At 41.7% G+C, this 18,455-nt stretch overlaps 1 protein-coding gene and 1 long non-coding RNA gene across 8 annotated transcripts in view; one reads left to right on the top strand and one right to left on the bottom strand.

Annotated features, from left to right (window-relative positions):
* The window catches only part of ALG9 (ALG9 alpha-1,2-mannosyltransferase), a 78,953-nt gene that overhangs the window by 55,516 nt on the left and 4,982 nt on the right, over positions 1–18,455 (top strand). For all 4 annotated transcript variants that reach the window (XR_010378897.1, XR_010378898.1, XM_064482033.1 and 1 more), the window contains exon 14: positions 4,157–4,287. Coding sequence is in view for 2 of the 4 variants with exons in the window: in XM_064482033.1 (XP_064338103.1) it covers positions 4,157–4,287 (131 nt within the window). In the remaining 2 variants the exon portion in view is untranslated. The remainder of the gene's footprint in view (positions 1–4,156; positions 4,288–18,455) is intronic.
* Positions 3,509–12,632, bottom strand: LOC116150229 (uncharacterized). Of its 4 annotated transcripts, none has more exons than XR_004133943.2 (5): positions 12,262–12,632; positions 11,976–12,136; positions 9,612–11,270; positions 7,943–8,984; positions 3,509–3,768 (listed from the first exon to the last, which is right to left on the bottom strand). It is a non-coding gene; the product is annotated as an uncharacterized LOC116150229 (long non-coding RNA). The 4 variants fall into 4 exon arrangements; XR_010378900.1 differs by having other exon boundaries at positions 11,976–12,063; XR_010378901.1 differs by lacking the exon at positions 12,262–12,632 and having other exon boundaries at positions 7,943–8,127; positions 8,698–8,984; positions 11,976–12,253.

The raw sequence follows: 18,455 nt of genomic DNA, 5'->3' as shown, positions 1-18,455 counted from the left end.
TCAGCACCCATTAAACGAACATTTTGTTTATCCATTCATGCACTGATGGACGTTTGGGTTCTTTCCACCTTTTGTCTATTATGAATAGAGCTACTGTGAACATTGGGATACAGATAGCTGTTTTGAGTCCTTGCTTTCAGTTCTGTTGGATATATGCTTAGAAATGGAGTTGCTGGATCTTATCATAATTAATTAATGTCCATCAGTGGATGAATCATCTTTAGGTACACAATTCAGCTGCCCTGAGAAAATTTACACTGTTGTGGAAGCATCGCCACTCTCTACCTCCAGAACTTTTTCAGTGGCTTTTAGTACATTTATATTGTTATGCAACCATCACCACAATGTGATTTCAGAACGTTTCAATCACTCCCCACTCAAAAAACCCATACCCATTTAGCAGTCCATCTCCCAATCCTTAGCAACCACTAATCTGCTTTTTGTCTTAATGGGTTTGCCTCTTCTGGACATTTCATATAAATGGAATCACACAAAATGTAGCCTTTTTGTCTGACTTATTTCACTTAGCATGTTTTCAAGGTTTATAGAGGACTTCTGCACATTTTCCCAGATTTATCCCAAAGCACACATTTTCAAATCCAACAATCTAATGTGCTGTTTACTGCTATTATAAAGGAATATATGATGTTGATTTTATATTCTGTAGGCCTAAAGTTTGATAAGCTCTCTTAATTCCAAAAATTTATCTTTTGATTCTTTTGGATTTTATACATACCAGTCATATCATTGTAAAGAATAAATGAGTTTTGTTTCTTTCCATTTCTCCTGCCGCTTGTTTCTGTTGCCTTACCCTGCTGACTAGGCCGTCCAGTACAGGGCTGCAGACAGTCGTGGTAACCGCAGCCTTGGCTTAGTCCTGATTTTTAAGGAAAAGCTTTCAACCCTTCATTGTTAAAGATGAGATCTGCTGTAGATCTATTCATGTTTCAAATCATCTTTATCTTAGCTGAAACTTGGCATTCTAGGACAACTCTTTTTTGGTTTTAATTTTTAAGAGACATTTAGATGGGCTCCTGAGAGCATTTTGCTGCTGATTCAGTCATTTTTGGCAGTCTTGATGTATGGCTTTTGAAATCACACTGACCTGGGTCCAAATATGGCTCTACTGTAAACTCACATGATTTTGGTTAGAACTGTAAATCCTTTTAGGGCAAGAACTGCATCTTATTTATTTAGTTCTGTATCATTAGCTCTAACTTATTAATGCCTAGTACACTGTAAGGGCTTAATATAGATCTTGAAAAAATGAAGTTATATAATTTTGTAAGTCTTGGCTTCCTCATTTATAAAATAGGAGTTAATAATCTCATATATACCTTAATACAATGATTTTAAAAATAGTATGTGTAGTAGGGAGAGGGTATAGCTCAGTGGTGGAGTGCATGCTTAGCATGCACAAGGTCCTGAGTTCAATCCCCAGTACCTCCATCAATAAATAAAACCTAATTACCTGCCCCTCCTCAAAAAAAAAAAACCCAAACCAAAACAAAAAAAATAGTATATGTAACATAGTTGCATGTTAAAAAACACTGAAAAAAATGTTTCCTTCTCTTGAGTTTATTTTTAACTGACTACATTAATAATTGAGAGGATTCTTGAGACCTGATTTCTAATTGTGGGGGTGGGGGTTCCCCACAGTAAAAACAATTCTCAGATGCCATCTGGGTGTCCTACAGTTCAACACAGTCCTGACATTGCTCATAGGTAACGTTAGATTCCGCAGGTTGAGGGCTCCGTCCTACCAGACTGCCCCCTTCTCCTGCCCATTTCAGATACCAGTTTCAAGCCCAGGTGGTTCCCCGTTTCTTACTGGCTGGGGAGAAATCAGAGGTTCCCACAGCCCTCTCCTTGGGTTTGATTAATTTGCCAGAGCAGCTCGCAGAACTCAGAGCGAACATTTTCCGTACTAGATTACCAGTTTATCATAAAAAGAATATAACCGAGGAACAGCAGGCAGAAGAGACGCACAGGACAAGGTATGAGGAGAGAGTGGGGGTCTCCGTGCCCCCTCCAGGTGCAGCGCTCGTCCCGAATCTCCACACATCCCCCAGCCAGGACGTCTCTGGACCTGACCGTCTGGGGATTTGTGGATTCTTCATTACACACACGCGCGCGCACACACATGGGCGCCAATCACGGCCATCGCTGACTGAACTCAGCCTCCAGCTTCTCCCCTCCACAGCAGTGGCGAGGGTGATGTGTGACTGAAAGTTCCAACCTTCTAATCACATGGTTAGTTCCTATGGTGACCAGCACCCCCTCCGCCCATCTTCAGGGGATATCCAAAAGTCGCATCATTAACATAGCTCAGTTGTGGTTGAAAGGGGCTTGTTAACAAGACAATCCTTTCACCTTTATGGCTTTGAAGGGATTTCAGGAACTGAGGACAAGAGACCAAGTGTTATAACAAAAGATGTTCCCGTTGCTCTTAGTGCTTAGGAAATGACAAGGGTTTTGGGAGCACTGAGCCAGAAGCCATAGAAGAAGACCAAAAAATATATTTATTATAAATCACAATATAACAGTGATGTTTTCTATCTTCGGGGTTTTATTTATAACCTCATAGAAATGTGTGTATTTTATTTTTTTTCCATTGAACTATGGTTGATTTACCATATTGTGTTAGTTTCAGTTATACAGCAAAGTGATTCAATTATATATATATATTCTTTTTCAGATTCTTTTCCATTATAGGTTATTACAAGATATTGAATGTAGTTCCCTGTGCTATATAGTAAATCCTTGTTGTTTATCTATTTTATATACAGTGGTGTGTATCTGTTAACCCCACACTCGTAATTTATCCCTCCGCCCCCTTCCCCTTTGGTAACCATAAGTTTGTTTTCTATGTCTGTGAGTCTATTCCTGTTTTGTATGTAGACTCAACTTGTATTATTTTTTAGACGCCACATATAAATGATATCACATAATATTTGTCTTTCTCTGTCTGACTTACTTCACTTAGTATGATCATCTCTAGGTCTATCCATGTTGCTGCAAATGGCATTTCATTCTTTTTTATAGCCGAGTAATATTCCATTGTGTGTGTGTGTGTGTGTGTGTGTACACCATCTTCTTTACCTATTCATCTGTAAATGGACGCTTAGGTTGCTTCCATGTCTTGGCTAGTGTAAACAGTGCTGCAATGAAAATTGTTTTGTGTATATTGTATTTTTTTAAGTTTAAACTTTTTAAAATTAAAAAGGCCTAAAAATTTCCCCATGACTATTAAATATTCTGATGGTTTCGAGATGAGAAGAAGAAGGTAATTATGGTTTGAAATGAACTGTGTAACTGTGGAAGTATCGCACAGATTTGTAGCATGTTCTGTTGAGTCAGTTTAGTGAGAAGCATAGTACCAACATGTTTTAAATGAAGTCTGTTAATGATCCCTTATGAGTATCGGTGGTGCTTTGGTGTATCCATGTTGTGAGCAACTAGATGACTCTAGTTTTGCTAATAGCTGCTGTATATTTTTGATAGTCTCCACTTTTTATATCTCAATTTTATTGATTTTTTAAAAAATCAAAGTATAGTTGATTCACAGTGCTGTGAATTTGACTGATCTTTTGCTGCAAGGGCAGTCCCTGGGTCTCTGTCAGTTCTGTTGAATTCTTGAAGGAGACGGTATGCATGATGTTTCTGTACCACTTGTGAGATGCGGGGTAACCTCCCTGGCTCTCGGTCAGCAGCAGAGACAGAGCTACTCACACGTTAGCGTTTGTGTTTGGTCATGCCCTTCAATCTCTGTAATAAAAGACAATAGATTAGAAGGGAGCAGTAGTGAGCGGCAGAAGAAAGGTTTCTGAGTAGGCTGTGGACCTGTGTTAGCTTCCAAAGTGTTTGTGAGTCTGGAGGGACTCAGTATCCAAACGAGAGGCAGAACTCCCATGGTTTACGTATATATTTGGCTGGGTGGGTGCATGTCCCCCCGCCCCACCCCCAGGAGGCTAAATAATAGCCCAAACACCCAGCACTCTCATCTGAGTGCAGAGAGCACAGGTAACACTGTCCGAGGACTTAGATGTCTGTGCTTCTAAAACCCACTGGGAATTCTTAGGGTTACAGATGACGTTTCTTATCCTGAGAGGACCTTTGAAATTACTGACGAAGAGTTGGCCTTTCTCCCTTGCAGATCGACCTCAGTAAATGCCATTATTTAGTGGATTTGGACACCGTGAGAGAGACACCCCGGGAGCCGAAATATTCGTCCAATAGAGAAGAATGGATCACCTTGGCCTACAGACCATTCCTTGATGCTTCTAGGTATGTGGCTTTAATCCTAAGAAATGTACTAGGACTAGTAAGGGTGAAAGTTGGAATCTGGGATTGAATAACTCTGGTCCTGGGCTAACTCTAGTAGCCATCTTATTTTATTTTTATCTGGGCCCAAACATCTTCTATTCTTGTCCAGTTTCCTGAGAAATCTAAGAGTGCTCTCCTTTTCTAGGCACCAGAATGCAAAGTATATTCTGGTATCAACCAAATAAAAAAAAATCTAAAGAGACGTGTTCACTGAAGAGAACACAAATAAATGTTTGACATTGATTATTTTTGGCAACCAAGTTCAGCTTTCTTAACTGAAGAGTTTTCTAACACTGTTAGGAAGATTGGCTGTATATTTTAAGGAACTAGAAGTTCATATCCATTATTTTGGGGCTCAAGAAAGAAAGAAATCAGTTGGTCCTAAGAATTGAAAAGGTGCAGTTACTGGCAGGGATGCAAAGTATAATGAAAAGAGCATGGGGTCAGAAGACATGTGCGTTTAATCCAGGTTACTTGCTGGTTGTTCCTCTCTGATCCCCAGTCAGAGACTGGGCCAGGCCTTATTAGATCTTAAACAGAGAGACCAAATAGATCAGGGCTTGGCTGGTGCTTCAGAGAGGCCTCAGAATTCATGGCAAGCGGGGAGTCAGGATGTCCAGGTAAAGGAGTAAGGAGCAGGGGAGGCTGGAGGGGTCAGGTTTTCTGTGGGCAGAGGCCCAGGTAAACAGACAGTTTGAAGTTAAGGAGGTCCATGGTGACCTGGGGGGCAGAGCCCAGGACCCAGGATGTCAGGCCGAAACCAGAAGTTAGAGGACCAGGTCTTGAGAGGCAGGTTTGGGACTCAGAAACAGGGAAGAAAATGTTCTCAGGAAAAGGGAGTGATCAGAATCGACTGATAAATCAAGTAAGATGAAGAATAACAACTGTCCATTGGATTTGGCAGCTGGTAAAAGCAATTGCAGTGCAGTGGTGGGTCGTAGGGACTTGAGAGATTAGAAGAGTAAAAGCAAAAGCAGCAGGACAAGGCTTGGGGACGGCAAACCTAGGCAGGTCTTTTGAAGAGTTTTGCTGCAAAGGGAAGCAGAGAACGAGGGCTACAGCTGGTGGTGGGTGCAGGGGAGTAATAATTAGAGATTTTTTGCCCTTTAAAAATGTTTTCTATTATGGTAGCATATATGTAATATAAAATCTGCCATTTTAACCATTTTAGGTGTACAGTTCAGTGGCATTAATTACGTGCACAGTGTTGTGCACCCATTACCATTGTCTTTTTTTTTTTAATTGCGGTATAATTGACATATAACATTGTGTAAGTTCAAGGTTACCAACCTGTTGGTTTGATACAGTTATATATCACAATCTGATTACCGCAGTAGCGTTAGCTAACACCTTTATCTTGTCACATGTCATCATTTCCTTTTTGTGTTGAGAATACCATTACCTATTGCCAAAACTTTTTCATTGCCCTAAACTGTTCCTCTTTTGTTTCTTTAAGAAGAGGGAAATAAGAGTCATGTTTATGTATTGATGGAAATTGTCTTATAGAGTAGAAATCTGATTATGTAGGAGAAAGGAAAGAATTACTGGAGCAATGCCCTTGACCTAGGTGACAGGAGACACACAAGTAGGTAAAGGATGTATTTCAGGTAGACATACAGATAGAGCATCTCTGTACAGCACTGTCCAGTAGAACTTTCTGCAGTGATGTAGGAATTCTATATCTGTACCGTCCAACAGACGAGCCACAAGCCACATGTAGCTATTAGGTAGTTAAAATGTGACTAGTATGACTGAGGTACTGAATTTTTAATCTTTTCAACCTTAATTAGTTTAAGTAGCCACACATAGCTACTGGGCAGAGCAGAAGAGTAATCAGGCACGTAGGTGTGATGCTCTCTGGATGTTCTCTTCTGATGGCCTCAGTTTTTTTCAGTGAAGTAGGAAGTAAGATTGTTTGATGAGAAAGGGGTGCACGGGATGAGGAGTTGGAGGTTTGAGGAGAGAAAAGATCTGAAATAACTGAGGAAGGTAGGAAACAAAAGGAGTTCTAGAAGTATGGTATGATTAAGGACAGGATCAAGAACCCACTTGAGTTTTAAGTGGGGCCAATGTGGTTGCTTTTTATTTCTCCAGCTGTGTGTATCTTTAGACCGTGTGCAGCCAGGACCGCTGCCTTGGGGGGTTTATGGTGTTCCTGGGGACATATGCCACAGTTCAGGGATGTACTATTGGGACATAAGAGGGACAGGTCTTATCTCCAAAAGGCTCGAGTGTGAGGGACCAAGGAAGATTCCAAGAGGAGATGACATCTGGAAATTACACTGTTGCTAGGGTGGGAGGTGGACTGAAAGGAGGGGAAGTTGCCGGCATACAAACAAGTCAGGAGGCTGTTCTGCTTGACTAGAGGAGGACGGGTGGACTTTGGGGACACATTGTTGCAGAGAAAGATCAGGCCAAAGTTTAGATCCTAGAAAGCCACAATTTTCCCCAGTGGCCTGTATCGAACTTTCAGATTTTTCCTTTTTTGTATCAGAGGTGCAGTCCTAGTCATTGTTAAGATTTGCTTTCTCCATCTGGGCTGGTCCGTGACCAGAAGCTTTCCCACGTTCAGCAGCACTTATTAGAGAGACTCCAAGTTATCTCATTGTACGTCCTCTCTCCTTTTGGTCCCTGGTGCTGCTCCATTTCCTGTTTGCCCACTGAGCACACCTCCAGTGTAGGTGGAGGAGAGAAGAAGGCTTTTGGGGAATGCCTTCAGAGGTTTTAAATTTCCCGTTAATTGTATTCATTTCCCCTAAACTGGCATTCTTTTCATGACCATATGCTGAGAAAGAAAGAAATCAGTTGGTCTAAGAATTGAAAAGGTGCAGTTACTGACTGGAAGGGATGCAAAGTACAATGAAAAGAGCATGGGGTCAGAGGACATGTGCGTTTAATCCTGGTTACTTGCTGGTTGTTCCTCCCTGATCCCCAAATTTCCCCAGCAGTGAAACAGAGATAATATTTTATACTCTTCATGGGGATGTGTAAGGATTAAATGAGAGCTGAAAGATGAGAGTGCTTTTAAATTCTAAAGCATTATATAAACGTCAAGCCTTCCAATTAATTATCAGGCTGCCCAAAGTTCCAAAATTACGCTGATTTTCTTTACATTTCTCTACCTCAGCATTTCCTAGCATATACTGACCTAACTGCAAGAACAACGGGATCCTACAGCCTCATTTGCCACAGCAATTTGTAACTGTCAGCACTGTGACAGCTCGTGTTGCTGACTCTGGGCTGGTTAAGTTGGACTGTCCTGTCAGAGGCTGTGTGCCTCGGAGAGCTCGTTCTGTGGCAGTGCGTGGAGTGCTCTGGGGAGCTTGGTCCTGGAAAGCCTTTGAGCCCCTTGAATGGGGCTGTTATGTTTCCTCTGTCTTCTTGAAACAACGGTTTTTGTACTTTTGCAATTTATATAACAAGGAGGGAGAATGGTACCATCCCTGTGTAATGGTCACTCATGTCTTAACCCTAGATCAGGTGGGGCTGCAGGCCCAACCATTACCTAGCTCTTCCTGAGGGAAGGAGGCTTTAATAAACTTGTGACATCCCACCCTGTGATCTTTTTAGAAATGTAAGCAGGTATCTCAAATGGGTAAGACCCTAAAATTTATACCTGCTTTCTTTAGACTTCACTTTGAGATCATTTTTTCTTTCTTCCTTTATCCTTCTGTCTGTCTATCCATCTGACATCTGTCCAATCAGCAGACGTTGAACACTGCCAGGAACTGGGATGGATCTTAAGTACATAGCTGTGAGCAGGACACACAAACTCCCTGTCCTCTTGGCCCCTACAGTACACTGAGGAGGTTGGCGTTACACAAACAACCATACAACCAATATGTGATCACAACCTGTGTTAAGTACTTTAAGAGAAAAGTATGGGAGCTGTGAGAGAAGGAGTCAGCAGCGGGACGTCCCTGGAGGCTTCATTCACGTCCTGAAGTGGCTGGTTAGGCAGGTTTGGAAATCAGAAAATATTTATTGAATAGCTATTAGGACTTTGTCACAGAGCTGGATTATCTAAGGGGGATAAAAGAGGTAATCAGGCAGATTTTGCCCTTGAATAGTTTACAACTTTTGTAGTTACGCATACAAAAACAGCTTGAAAATAGTGTTAAGGCCATAGAGGGTGCCATAGAACTTCAAAGGACGGAGAGATCTGTGGAGGTTAGGGGATACTGAGAGGGCTTCCTGAAGGAGGTGGTGCTTGAGCTGAGGCTTAAAGGAGAAAGGGGCTTTGTACCGGTGTAAAAAGGGTAGAATCACGTAGGTAGTTCAGGGAGAAGGAGTCACGAGCACAAGTGGAAAGATAAAAAGAAGCCCCTTGGATAAGGGGCCTGAGGGTCAATAGAGAAAAGTGTAATTTACCTCTTTGGTTTAAATTTGCCCTTAGGTAAAGTGATCCTATAATATATCATCCAAATCAGAACACTTCTGAAGGTAAAAGGGGCCCTGCCCTGGGCAAACTGAGAGAACGTGTTCCTCCTGTTGCAATGTGACCAGAGTATGAGAGCTTCTCCCAAAAGCAGGATGGGGCATGGAGCACGTAGACAGAGTCCCTTCGCCCCTCCCATGTGGATTTGCCCATTGTTGACTTATCTGATTTAATTTGCTGGTGTTTCTTGGTGGTGTAGCCTGGATTGGGTCTCAGCTGTCTGAAAAGGAAGGGAGAATAGTTTGAAGACAGTACTGGCACAAAAAAATAAGTCTTATTCTGAGTGTATGTGAGCGGAGACTCAGTCCCAGGGGGAAGCAACCTAAAGATTGTTAGGACAATATTGTGATTGGTGCAAATTTAGGAATTCTGAAGTCTGTGAATATGTGAAGAGACTTGTTTCCTGTTCGAATTGCTGGAAAATAAGCAAGGCTGTCACTGGTGACTTTGGAGAAGGGCTCAGCCCATTTGGGAGGATGACAGCCCGGACACCCATCCATTCTTCTCCTGTCAGGTTTCTTCTCTGCTTTGTCAAAGGGCTGGAGACCCCCAGATAGCCATTTGCCAGCCTCCCCTTGCTCACAGCTGGTACCAGAGCTGCAACCTGGTCTCCCTGAGTTTGCCACATCTGTGTCTGGCTATTTTTGTAAAAGTTTATCAAACTTCCAGGATACAGAGGCTAAACTAGTTGAAATAACACTTTTTAAACGAGACACATTTGCTACTCTATGGCCGTCTCATATCACATACTGTCTAAAATAAGAGGATTTTTTTTTTCTTTCTCTGAAGCACGACATAATGGCTACTTGTATGAGATAGCTCAACAGTGGGTGGGTGTCATGCTTACTCTGAGATGGTGCCCCGGAGAGGAGTGAAGGGAGAGCATGGCAGTAACTTGCCAGCTCAGTGGCGAGTTCCTTTCTGAGTGTGGTGAGAACATTTGGCGGGAGGTGCCTCTCTGGGATGCTGGAGTCGGCCTCCTGAGCAGCAGGGCCAGTTCATAGCTTCAGAAACAAGTCGGGAGGCCCCGCCGCTGCTTGCACAGCCACTTCCCACCCACTCCTGCCTCCCTCGTTACAGGTCCCTTTGGGTTTGCTTGCTTCACTTTCACCGTTGCTTTTTGGATCTTGAGAGCTTCTTCTGCACTGTTTTGGAGCGTATTAGCCTCACCTAACTGAATTTTAGGCTTGCCTAATTAGGGACTTAAAGTAATTTGGGGAGATTAAATAGGACAGGATTTCAAAGCCCTGCAAATTATAATTACAGGTAGATGCAGGTAAAGAGTTAGAAGTCAACATCTTCAGCTGGTGTGGCAGCAGAGGGACCTTTTTTAGTCGGAGGACTTCTAGAGCAGCAGGGTAGGGACTGTGCTGAGAGCGTCTGCTGCTCGTGTTCTTTCAGTGCCCAGCACAGGATGCTCGTGGCCACTGAGCATCAGCTGCCGTGGAGATTTCTTACTGAGACTATTACTCTCCTTTTCACATCCAGGAAGTGAGCCCAGCAGCTGTGAGGCCTAAAGAGTCCATGACACCTGTGTCCATTTTGGTCCTATGTGGCAGTCTGGTCAATGGCAGCCCTTGTGTTCCCAATCCCTCATCCTAGCATAAGCAGAACTATTTTTTTCTGGAAGATAAGAAGACCTTTAGACAATCACTGTAAAGGACAAATTAATTGGGAGCTCTTGTTCCAGTTACTGCTGTGTAACAAGTCATCCCAAACTTAGTGGTACAAAAGGACAACAGTTCTTTATTATTGTTTTCTCTCATGGTTTTGTGGACTAACTGGGCTCAGCTAGGCAGTTCTTCAGCTAATCAGGGTTCTTATGCATTGGCCATGAGGTGGTGGCTGGGACTGGAGGCATCTCAAAGGCTTTCTCACATGTCTAGCAGTTGATGTTGGCTATTGGTTAGATCTCAGCTGGGGCTGTTGGGCAAAAACACCTACGTGTTGCTTCTTCGCGAGGCCTGTGCTTCCTCACGGCATGGTGGCTGGCTTCCAGAAGCAGGATCTCAAAAACTATAGTTTTTTGTGACCTGGCCTTGGAATTCCCACAGTATCACTCCCACCTCATTCTGTTCATTGAAAGCAAGCCACTCAGATAGCCCATGTCCAAGGGGAGAGGAATTAGACGTCCCCTGTTGGTGGGAGCAGTGTCAAAGAATTTACGGACATGTTTTGAAAACATCACAGCTCTTTTGATGCTGTTCTTCATTCAGATTTTCTTTTTAAAGGAGATTTCTTGCAGAAGAGACATATGTTGTCCAAAAGAGTCCAGCAGGCTGTTTCCATCAGCAGCTTCTTGCTACCCAGGTGGAAGCAGAGGCTGCACCCAGGGCAGAGTTTGGTTTCAGGCTAACAGTTTGACATGCTTCAGGTGGCGTTCAGCTCCTCTGGGTAGAATCAGTTCTCCCTGCTAATCAGCGATTGGGGCGCTCTTGTCTTTTCCCTGCATGTCGGTCACAGTGGGGCCTTGAGCTCCCTCATCTTTGCCAAGAGTACTGAGAAGCTGTAAGGAAGAAGTGAGCAGAGTTTTTGTACTTTTGTGATTCTTTACTGCCTCATTATTCTCTTATGCCTTCTGTTTCTTTATCGGTTTTGGGGGCTGTCCTTTTCCCCTCCTCCCCAGATACTTTCTTGCAACGCCCCCGCCCCCCACCCCGTCTGGCAGCACTATGAGCACAGGCAAGATCTGACTTTAAAACACATTGGTGTTCTGCTCATTGTATTCGTCAACTACTTAATCATCATCTGCTGACATTTTAAGAAAAACAAAACTTTAATTTTTTTGGAGCTCAGAGTGTCTGCTTCCTATTGTTGTGAAAGTAGTTCTCAGACTCTCAGGTCTGAAGAACACATATATAACCGTATTAAAACTGCCACTGCTGTCAGCTGCCTGAGACCAAGCGGCTGGCGCTGTCAGAGGGCTTTGTTCTAAGTTTCTCAAGAGCTACAACAACATCTCTTTTTGAATCTCACAGCTCCTAGCACGTGTTAGGATCTCAGAAAATATTTATCAGTTATTTGATGTATTTCATGTTCTTACAACTGGATTTACGCCAAAGGAAAAGGAAAAAGAAAAAAAAAAGGTGAAATAAGAATTTCTTCAGAAGCTTCTCATGCCCTTATTTGGTAAGATAAAGATTGCTGAGTAGTTGATTGGTTCTGTTTCCTGTCTCCTGGAATATTCCGTCTGAGAACCCAGGTACCGCACCTTAAGGAGGTCCAAAGGCCTCGTGGAGACAGGAAGCCCGCACAGGGTCAGGGCTGAAGGCCTGTAGAGCTGGCTGAACCTGTAGCTCCTGAACGTTCCAGCCAAAGCCAGGTGATGCAGAAAATCCATCAGGCAACCACAGATTTGAGAGAAATAATAAACTGTTGTTGTAAGTTAACAAAGAAAAGACTGTTGAGTTAAAGTGTACTCATTGTTCACGTCCTCTCTGTGAGGCTTACCCGGGTCATCTACCTGCTGTGACCTCTAATACCACTCACTCACTTACTGTTTGTCACAGAGAAGTAGCTCAAATGAGGTTCCAAAGAGTAGAGACAGACACTTCTTGAACACTGTTCAGTGTCTTCCCCGCAGGAGTGCTGGATGGAGCACACAGTCCCTCACATCTGAGTCGCTGTCAGTGTCAGATGGTAAAAGGCTGGTGACGAGCATTTCTGCAGCCGCCTCAGTGGGACTGAAGGTCACAGAATGACTGCTTGCTTAATACCACGTCTTTCTCAATTCCCTCGTTCTGATTATTGGTGAAAGGTGACTGGTCAAGAGGGTATGATGTTGTGTCAGATGACTGACCAAGGCCACAGATCAGATAAATGATTCACCCCGTACCCCTGTCCTGCGGTGACATGACTCCAGTTTGTGCCTCAGCTAACTTCCAAATAGTTACACAGTATGCATCTTCGGAGGCTGCGACCAAAGAGTCAAAACTCTGTATGTAATCACTGGATGTTCAGGGTCTGTGGACATGCCCACTGGAACCACTGTCATTCTGGTCCCTTGGGTAATGATGATTCAGCAGATTCCATGTGAACTGAAGCCTGGAGAGGTTACTTGACCTTTCACATTAGTGTTCTCTTTGCTGGTACGAATGTCCTCTCCATCTCACTTGAGCTCTAACAGCCTGTGGGCCACCCAGCTTCCCCCGGCCTCAGCTCAAAACCCTGGCTTTGCTCTGCCCCACCTGATGGCTTTAGGGCTGAGTTGTTTGGGAAGAGAAGAGAAAGAAAAGCTCCATATTATGTTTGAATATTTCATTTTTTTGTAGAAGATGAATATTGCCAGAAGCGAGGGAGATAAATGAGATGCTGTGATATAAGAGTCAGGTGGCAGTCATTCATTCGTTCATTCACAGGATATTTATTGAGCATTTTCTGTGGCACTGTTCTAAAAGCTGGAGAATAGCAGTTAGACAAGGTTCTGTCTTCAGGGGACTGACATTCTAGTGGAGCATAATATACAGCGTGTAACTCCTATATCCATTTCTCTGTTTTGGAAAAGAGACAAATGTCACCTCTGTCTTACTTCGTGACCATTAGGATAATGGCTCTCATCCCATTTCCTACTAATGAATATTAAAGACCAGTCACATTTTTGCTGCATATCAGCTTTTTTTTTTTTTTTTTTTTTTTCAGTAAAAGTAGGTTTATTTAGAGAGATGTACACTCCATAGATAGAGTGCAGGCTATCTCAAAAGCAGGAGGGAGCATGACTGCATATGTTTGAGCAGTTTTAAATTGCTTGATATGAGACTATAGACTGACTATGGCTAGGATTAAATCTTGAGGGAATTCTGAGATTCTCTTCAGGACTGACGGTTTCTGTGAAAGGCCAGTTCTGCTCTGTAGAATGTCTTTCTCTGAAATGTGAACTACGTGCAGGAGAGACAGAGACAAAGATGAAAAGAGAGGGAAGTAGCTTTAAAAAGAGAAAACTGGCAGTGAGCTTGGACTGCAGGTTCACAGGGTTGGGTGGCTGGATGGACGGATGGACAGACAGAAATAAAAGAGGAACCCTGAGTACTAGGATGTTTTCTTTTTGAAATGAAATATTGACCCAGCATTTCCATTGTGCCTGCTGAGCTGGCGACATCGGGGACAGGCAGCCAGTCTTCCATTGACGTCAGCAAGAGCAGATTTAAATCCCCATAGCAGAGTGCTCCGCAGCCCAGATAAATAGGGCTGGTAATTGAATTAGAAAACATTCTGAGCTGTCAGCTAATTACCCTGTTCAGGCAATTGTTTTGTCCACGTCTGTTTCATCCTTGAATTGCTTGAGTGACTTTCTCACTGGGGGCGGGGGCGGGGGTAGTATTTCAGTGTCCGTGATAGAGGCACATATTTTGTGTGTCCCTAAATTATGCTGCGTGTGCCTCCCGAGGGCAGTGCTCTGGCATTTCACATTATTACAGACATTGTTGTGTGAGCTTTATTCTAACTTGTGATTCAGTCTGATCTTTGCTTCCATGTGTATGAATGTGTACGCACACGTTATTCCAGTGCTCAACTGCTCTTTTCTTTCAGGAAGGCAAATAACCAATCCAACTCCCCTTTTTTCCCAGCAGGAATACAATATAACAATTTGAAAGGCCCCAGTCATGCTTAACCTATTAAAGCTGTTGATGTGAAGGAAATTAACCTAGAACAGCAGCTGTAGCGTTAGAAATGAAGACTTCAAGTCAACTTGATCTTTTGATTTAAAAAAAAAATCATAGAATCTTCCCATCGCAGCTCAGAGGTGTGCATCTGTTTCCTCACTTCATGTTCTGGAAGACGTTAGTGGCTTTAGATGTTAAAGATAGGTAATTCTATTAAATATCACAGACAAAATCTGCAGGAGGAAAGAAGGTTCATCTTCTAATAAGGATTTTTCCAGGACCAAGCCTCTGATGATAGATTTTCTCAACTTCTCCTTATATTTAGTTCCCACCTCCTGTATAGTTTTGTCTTCAGGTTTAACTGGAAACTCGTCCTTGCTTCCTGAACACAATTATCTAGAATTTGATGCTGAATTTCTTATGCTTGTACACTGAGGAAGGAAGCATGGGAGAATCTGAATGCTTCTTGGATCTCTTGTTGTATCCAAGTCAAACACGTGCTTGTCCTTAGCAAGACGGTTATTCCAAACCACACATTCAGTTGGACTTTGAATTCCTTACTAAGAGTGGGAAAGAACTTGTAATTCTGAGGAACTGAAAGGAGAGAGTGTAATGAACAAGGAAGAAAATGGCACAAGGTGAGATGAGACAGGTAAGCAAGAGCTGCCTTTCCTAGGGTTTTGTAGGTCATGAGAAAGACTTCGGGTTTTATTCAAGCCATTCTCTAGTTGCTGCTTAGTGGACAGAGCATTTAACTTAAGACACCCATAGATTTGCTTATGGATGGGCAAGTTGCTTTTCTTGCTTCGGGTACCTTGGGATGTTGGATGGGTAAAATGAAATAATGTACAGTAAATGCTTCTTCCACACCTCTGCAACTCTCTGCGTTTTTCCTCTCTTCTGAATGTGTGTATTAGCACTCTGAACTTCTGTATCAGCCATTTAGTATTTAGTATATGCTAAGTTATGCTTATGTATCATTCATACTCTGTTTTTTCCCAACTATAGGTTATTAGCTTTTTGAGAACAAAAACTTGTGTGTCTTTAGGGCCAGCACACAAAGCCCTATACATAGTAAGCACATAGGTTTTCATTTGTTTGTTTGTTTTAAGGATTTGAGATTTCCATTATTTAAAACTTTGTCTACTGGCTTTTAAAAATTATTACAAGTAATGTATTTCATCTGCTTTTGTGTATGTCTGAAATTTTCTCTTGTAACAAATGGAAAACAAAGTAGATTGTTAAAAAAAAAAAAAAAAAGCAGTGTGGTGAGAAGTCCAAAATAAAAATCCTCTGCTGTACCATAGAGACTGCATAATTTTTTAATTGATATTGCTAAAATTGCCTTTCCAGGTGGCTCTGCAGTTTTCACTGTTGCAAATGGCTGTATCCGTTTCCTAACTCCTCACCAGTGTCTGATACTGTCCGACCTTTCAGCTTTTACAAACCCAGTTATTGAGACACTGTATCTAGATTTACAGTTCCCTGATTACTAGTAAGACAGAACATGATTTCAGATGGTTATTGGCCATTTACATTTCTCTTCTCTGTTTAATCCTTTGTCATTTTTTCCCTTCTGAATTGTTAGTCTTATTGAGTGCAGGAACACTTTATATATTCTAGATACTCATACTCTGTTATATGTATGGTAAATATTTCGTCCCAGTCTCCTTTATCTTTTTACCTTTGTTTCAGCCTGCCTTTTGCATTCACCAGTAATAGATAGTGGTCCTTCTTCCATTTCAGGGAGGTCAGTATTTTTGGTGATGCTCTGCCTTATGTTCAGTCCAAGGTAGTTTGCTGAAACGATCTTTTATAACTCCTTTTGGGATGACTTGTCAGCATACAATAATCATCACCACTTACTGTCTTGGCCAGATAAACCCCTTTCGTTTTTATATTTTTTAGTTATTTTATAAATGACCTATAAAAATAAGAATAAAATGATAGTGAAAGAAAAACTTCATTCAAAATTTTAATAATAATTTAAATGTAGCAACATCAAACCTTAATTTCATATTCTCCTGGCTTTGAATATGTGTACACACACACACACACGCGCGCGCGCACACCTAAAATGGACACCTCTGAAGTCAGCTAATTGTTCACCTGACACGCATCAGCCTGGAATATATCCATCTTGAAAATCCTGACTCTGGACTTCAGACATAGCTCTAATAGGTTCAAGCTTACTACTTCTGGTTCTTCTTACATTTGTATCATCAAAATGCAAAATTTGAAGAATTTTTTGAAACCTTAAATGGTTCATAATTTTGTTGAAGACAGCTATCTTATTTGCTATGTAATTTAAATATCAGATTTATAAACATCAAAGAAAGTGATAAAGCCATTGAATTTTTTATTTCTTTATTATTGATATCCTTCTAGTAACTTTTGCATACGAACCTGCCTTCAGCAGTTGTCCACTCATGAACTATATCAAATTAAATTTGGCACACAGACATCATAAAAGATGAAGGAATGTAGTCATATGCCCTTTTAGCCTAAAAGGATAGTCTGTGTTCTTGTTGCAAAATATTGCATGATGGGGGAGGGTAGTTCAAGTGGTAGAGCGCATGCTTAGTATGCACAAGGTCCTGGGTTCAATCCCCAGTACCTCCTCTAAAAATAAATAAACCTAATTACCTACCCCACCCCCACCACACCCCCTCACAAATGTTGCATAATGAAGTTGAAGGGAAGGAAAAGTTTTCCTTCTACCCTTCTATTTTTGGTTGGCCTAATAATCCACTTGACATAAGATAGATTTATAAGAGAAAAACCAATTTCATTTTATTTGTACTGGAGCCCCGTAAAAATAGGAGACCTAAAGGCAAGTTGGGCAGTTGAGACTTCTATGCCATCCTGAGCTAAGGAATAGGATGGAGGCCTGGGGCTTTAGAGGGGCGGAGGGTCATTCGCAGGACAGTAAGAAGAGCAGATATTTGTCCTGCCACACAGATACTCAGATAAAAAAGTTATCTCTGATAATACCTCTCTTTCTGAGCCACGGTCCCTGTATAAATTCTTTTAGGGAGTTAAAGGGGAGGACAAAGTTCTTCCTAAGTCTTTTGGGCCGTATCTTCAGCTCAGAATAACCCGCATAGCAAAGCTGCACATTTTAGGGAGGCTCACCCTGGACCTTTCCTGTTAAATGACTAACTGAATGAGAACCCCTTCTTTCCTTTTTTGTTCTTAGAAATATAATGTTCTCTCATCATTTCTTGAGTGAGAAAATTCATCTAGTATATTGTCATCTAAAGACTCATAGTCTGAAATTTTGCTCGTATGATAAAGTTTACCATCATCATTAGAATCTTGAATGCTACTATTTGTCTCTTAACATTCATCTTCTGATTTGTCTAGTGATTGTGAAATCTCGTTCTCTGTCAATTTTCTTCTCATTGGCATTATGGAAAGAAGCTATGTTCAGTGAAAGCTAAATGCAGATGAGAAAGATAGTGTCTCAAGTCTTTTGTACCTTATTGAAAGATAATGCATACTTTGAACAGTGCAATGAGAAAAATGAAAGTTAATGCAATAGTGATTAATTATATCACTTTTGCATCCTTTTTGGTGGTTTCATTATTCTTTTTCCTATCATGTCTTTTTTTTTTAAGTATAGTTGTAAATAATCCAAGAAGTAGAAAAAAATAAGACTGCTAAGATCCTTATAAAATTGCTTAAATTTATAAAAAGTTGCAATGGATCCATAGGGTCCTTCAAGGTAGAATGAGTTTTATTCTATTTTTGAAAATACGCATAATTTCCCTTTGTTCTTTGCAAGACTCTAAAAGAATAAAATTATGAAATAACAATCCTCCCAAAGAGTAAGGAATTGTTCCAAAAAGAAAGTGAAAAAGTAAAATTAGGCTCCAATGGACCTAATGTTACACCAAGGACTGAGTTGACCAGAGATACATGCTGAGGGTACTAGTAGAGGTTTTGTGGTGGAGTTGGCTGGAGTGGCCATGACGCCTAATTCGGCTTAGCCCTCTCTTCGCTGCACTGAAGCCTGCAGGAGTTCGCTCTGGCTTACAGCTTTCTGTCCTGACCTTCCCCTTATCTGTGCAGCCTGAACAGAAAGAATA

Source organism: Camelus dromedarius, chromosome 34 (assembly GCF_036321535.1).
Source record: "Camelus dromedarius isolate mCamDro1 chromosome 34, mCamDro1.pat, whole genome shotgun sequence".
Lineage (NCBI taxonomy): Eukaryota > Metazoa > Chordata > Mammalia > Artiodactyla > Camelidae > Camelus > Camelus dromedarius.
This window is presented reverse-complemented; position numbering and strand designations above follow the sequence as displayed.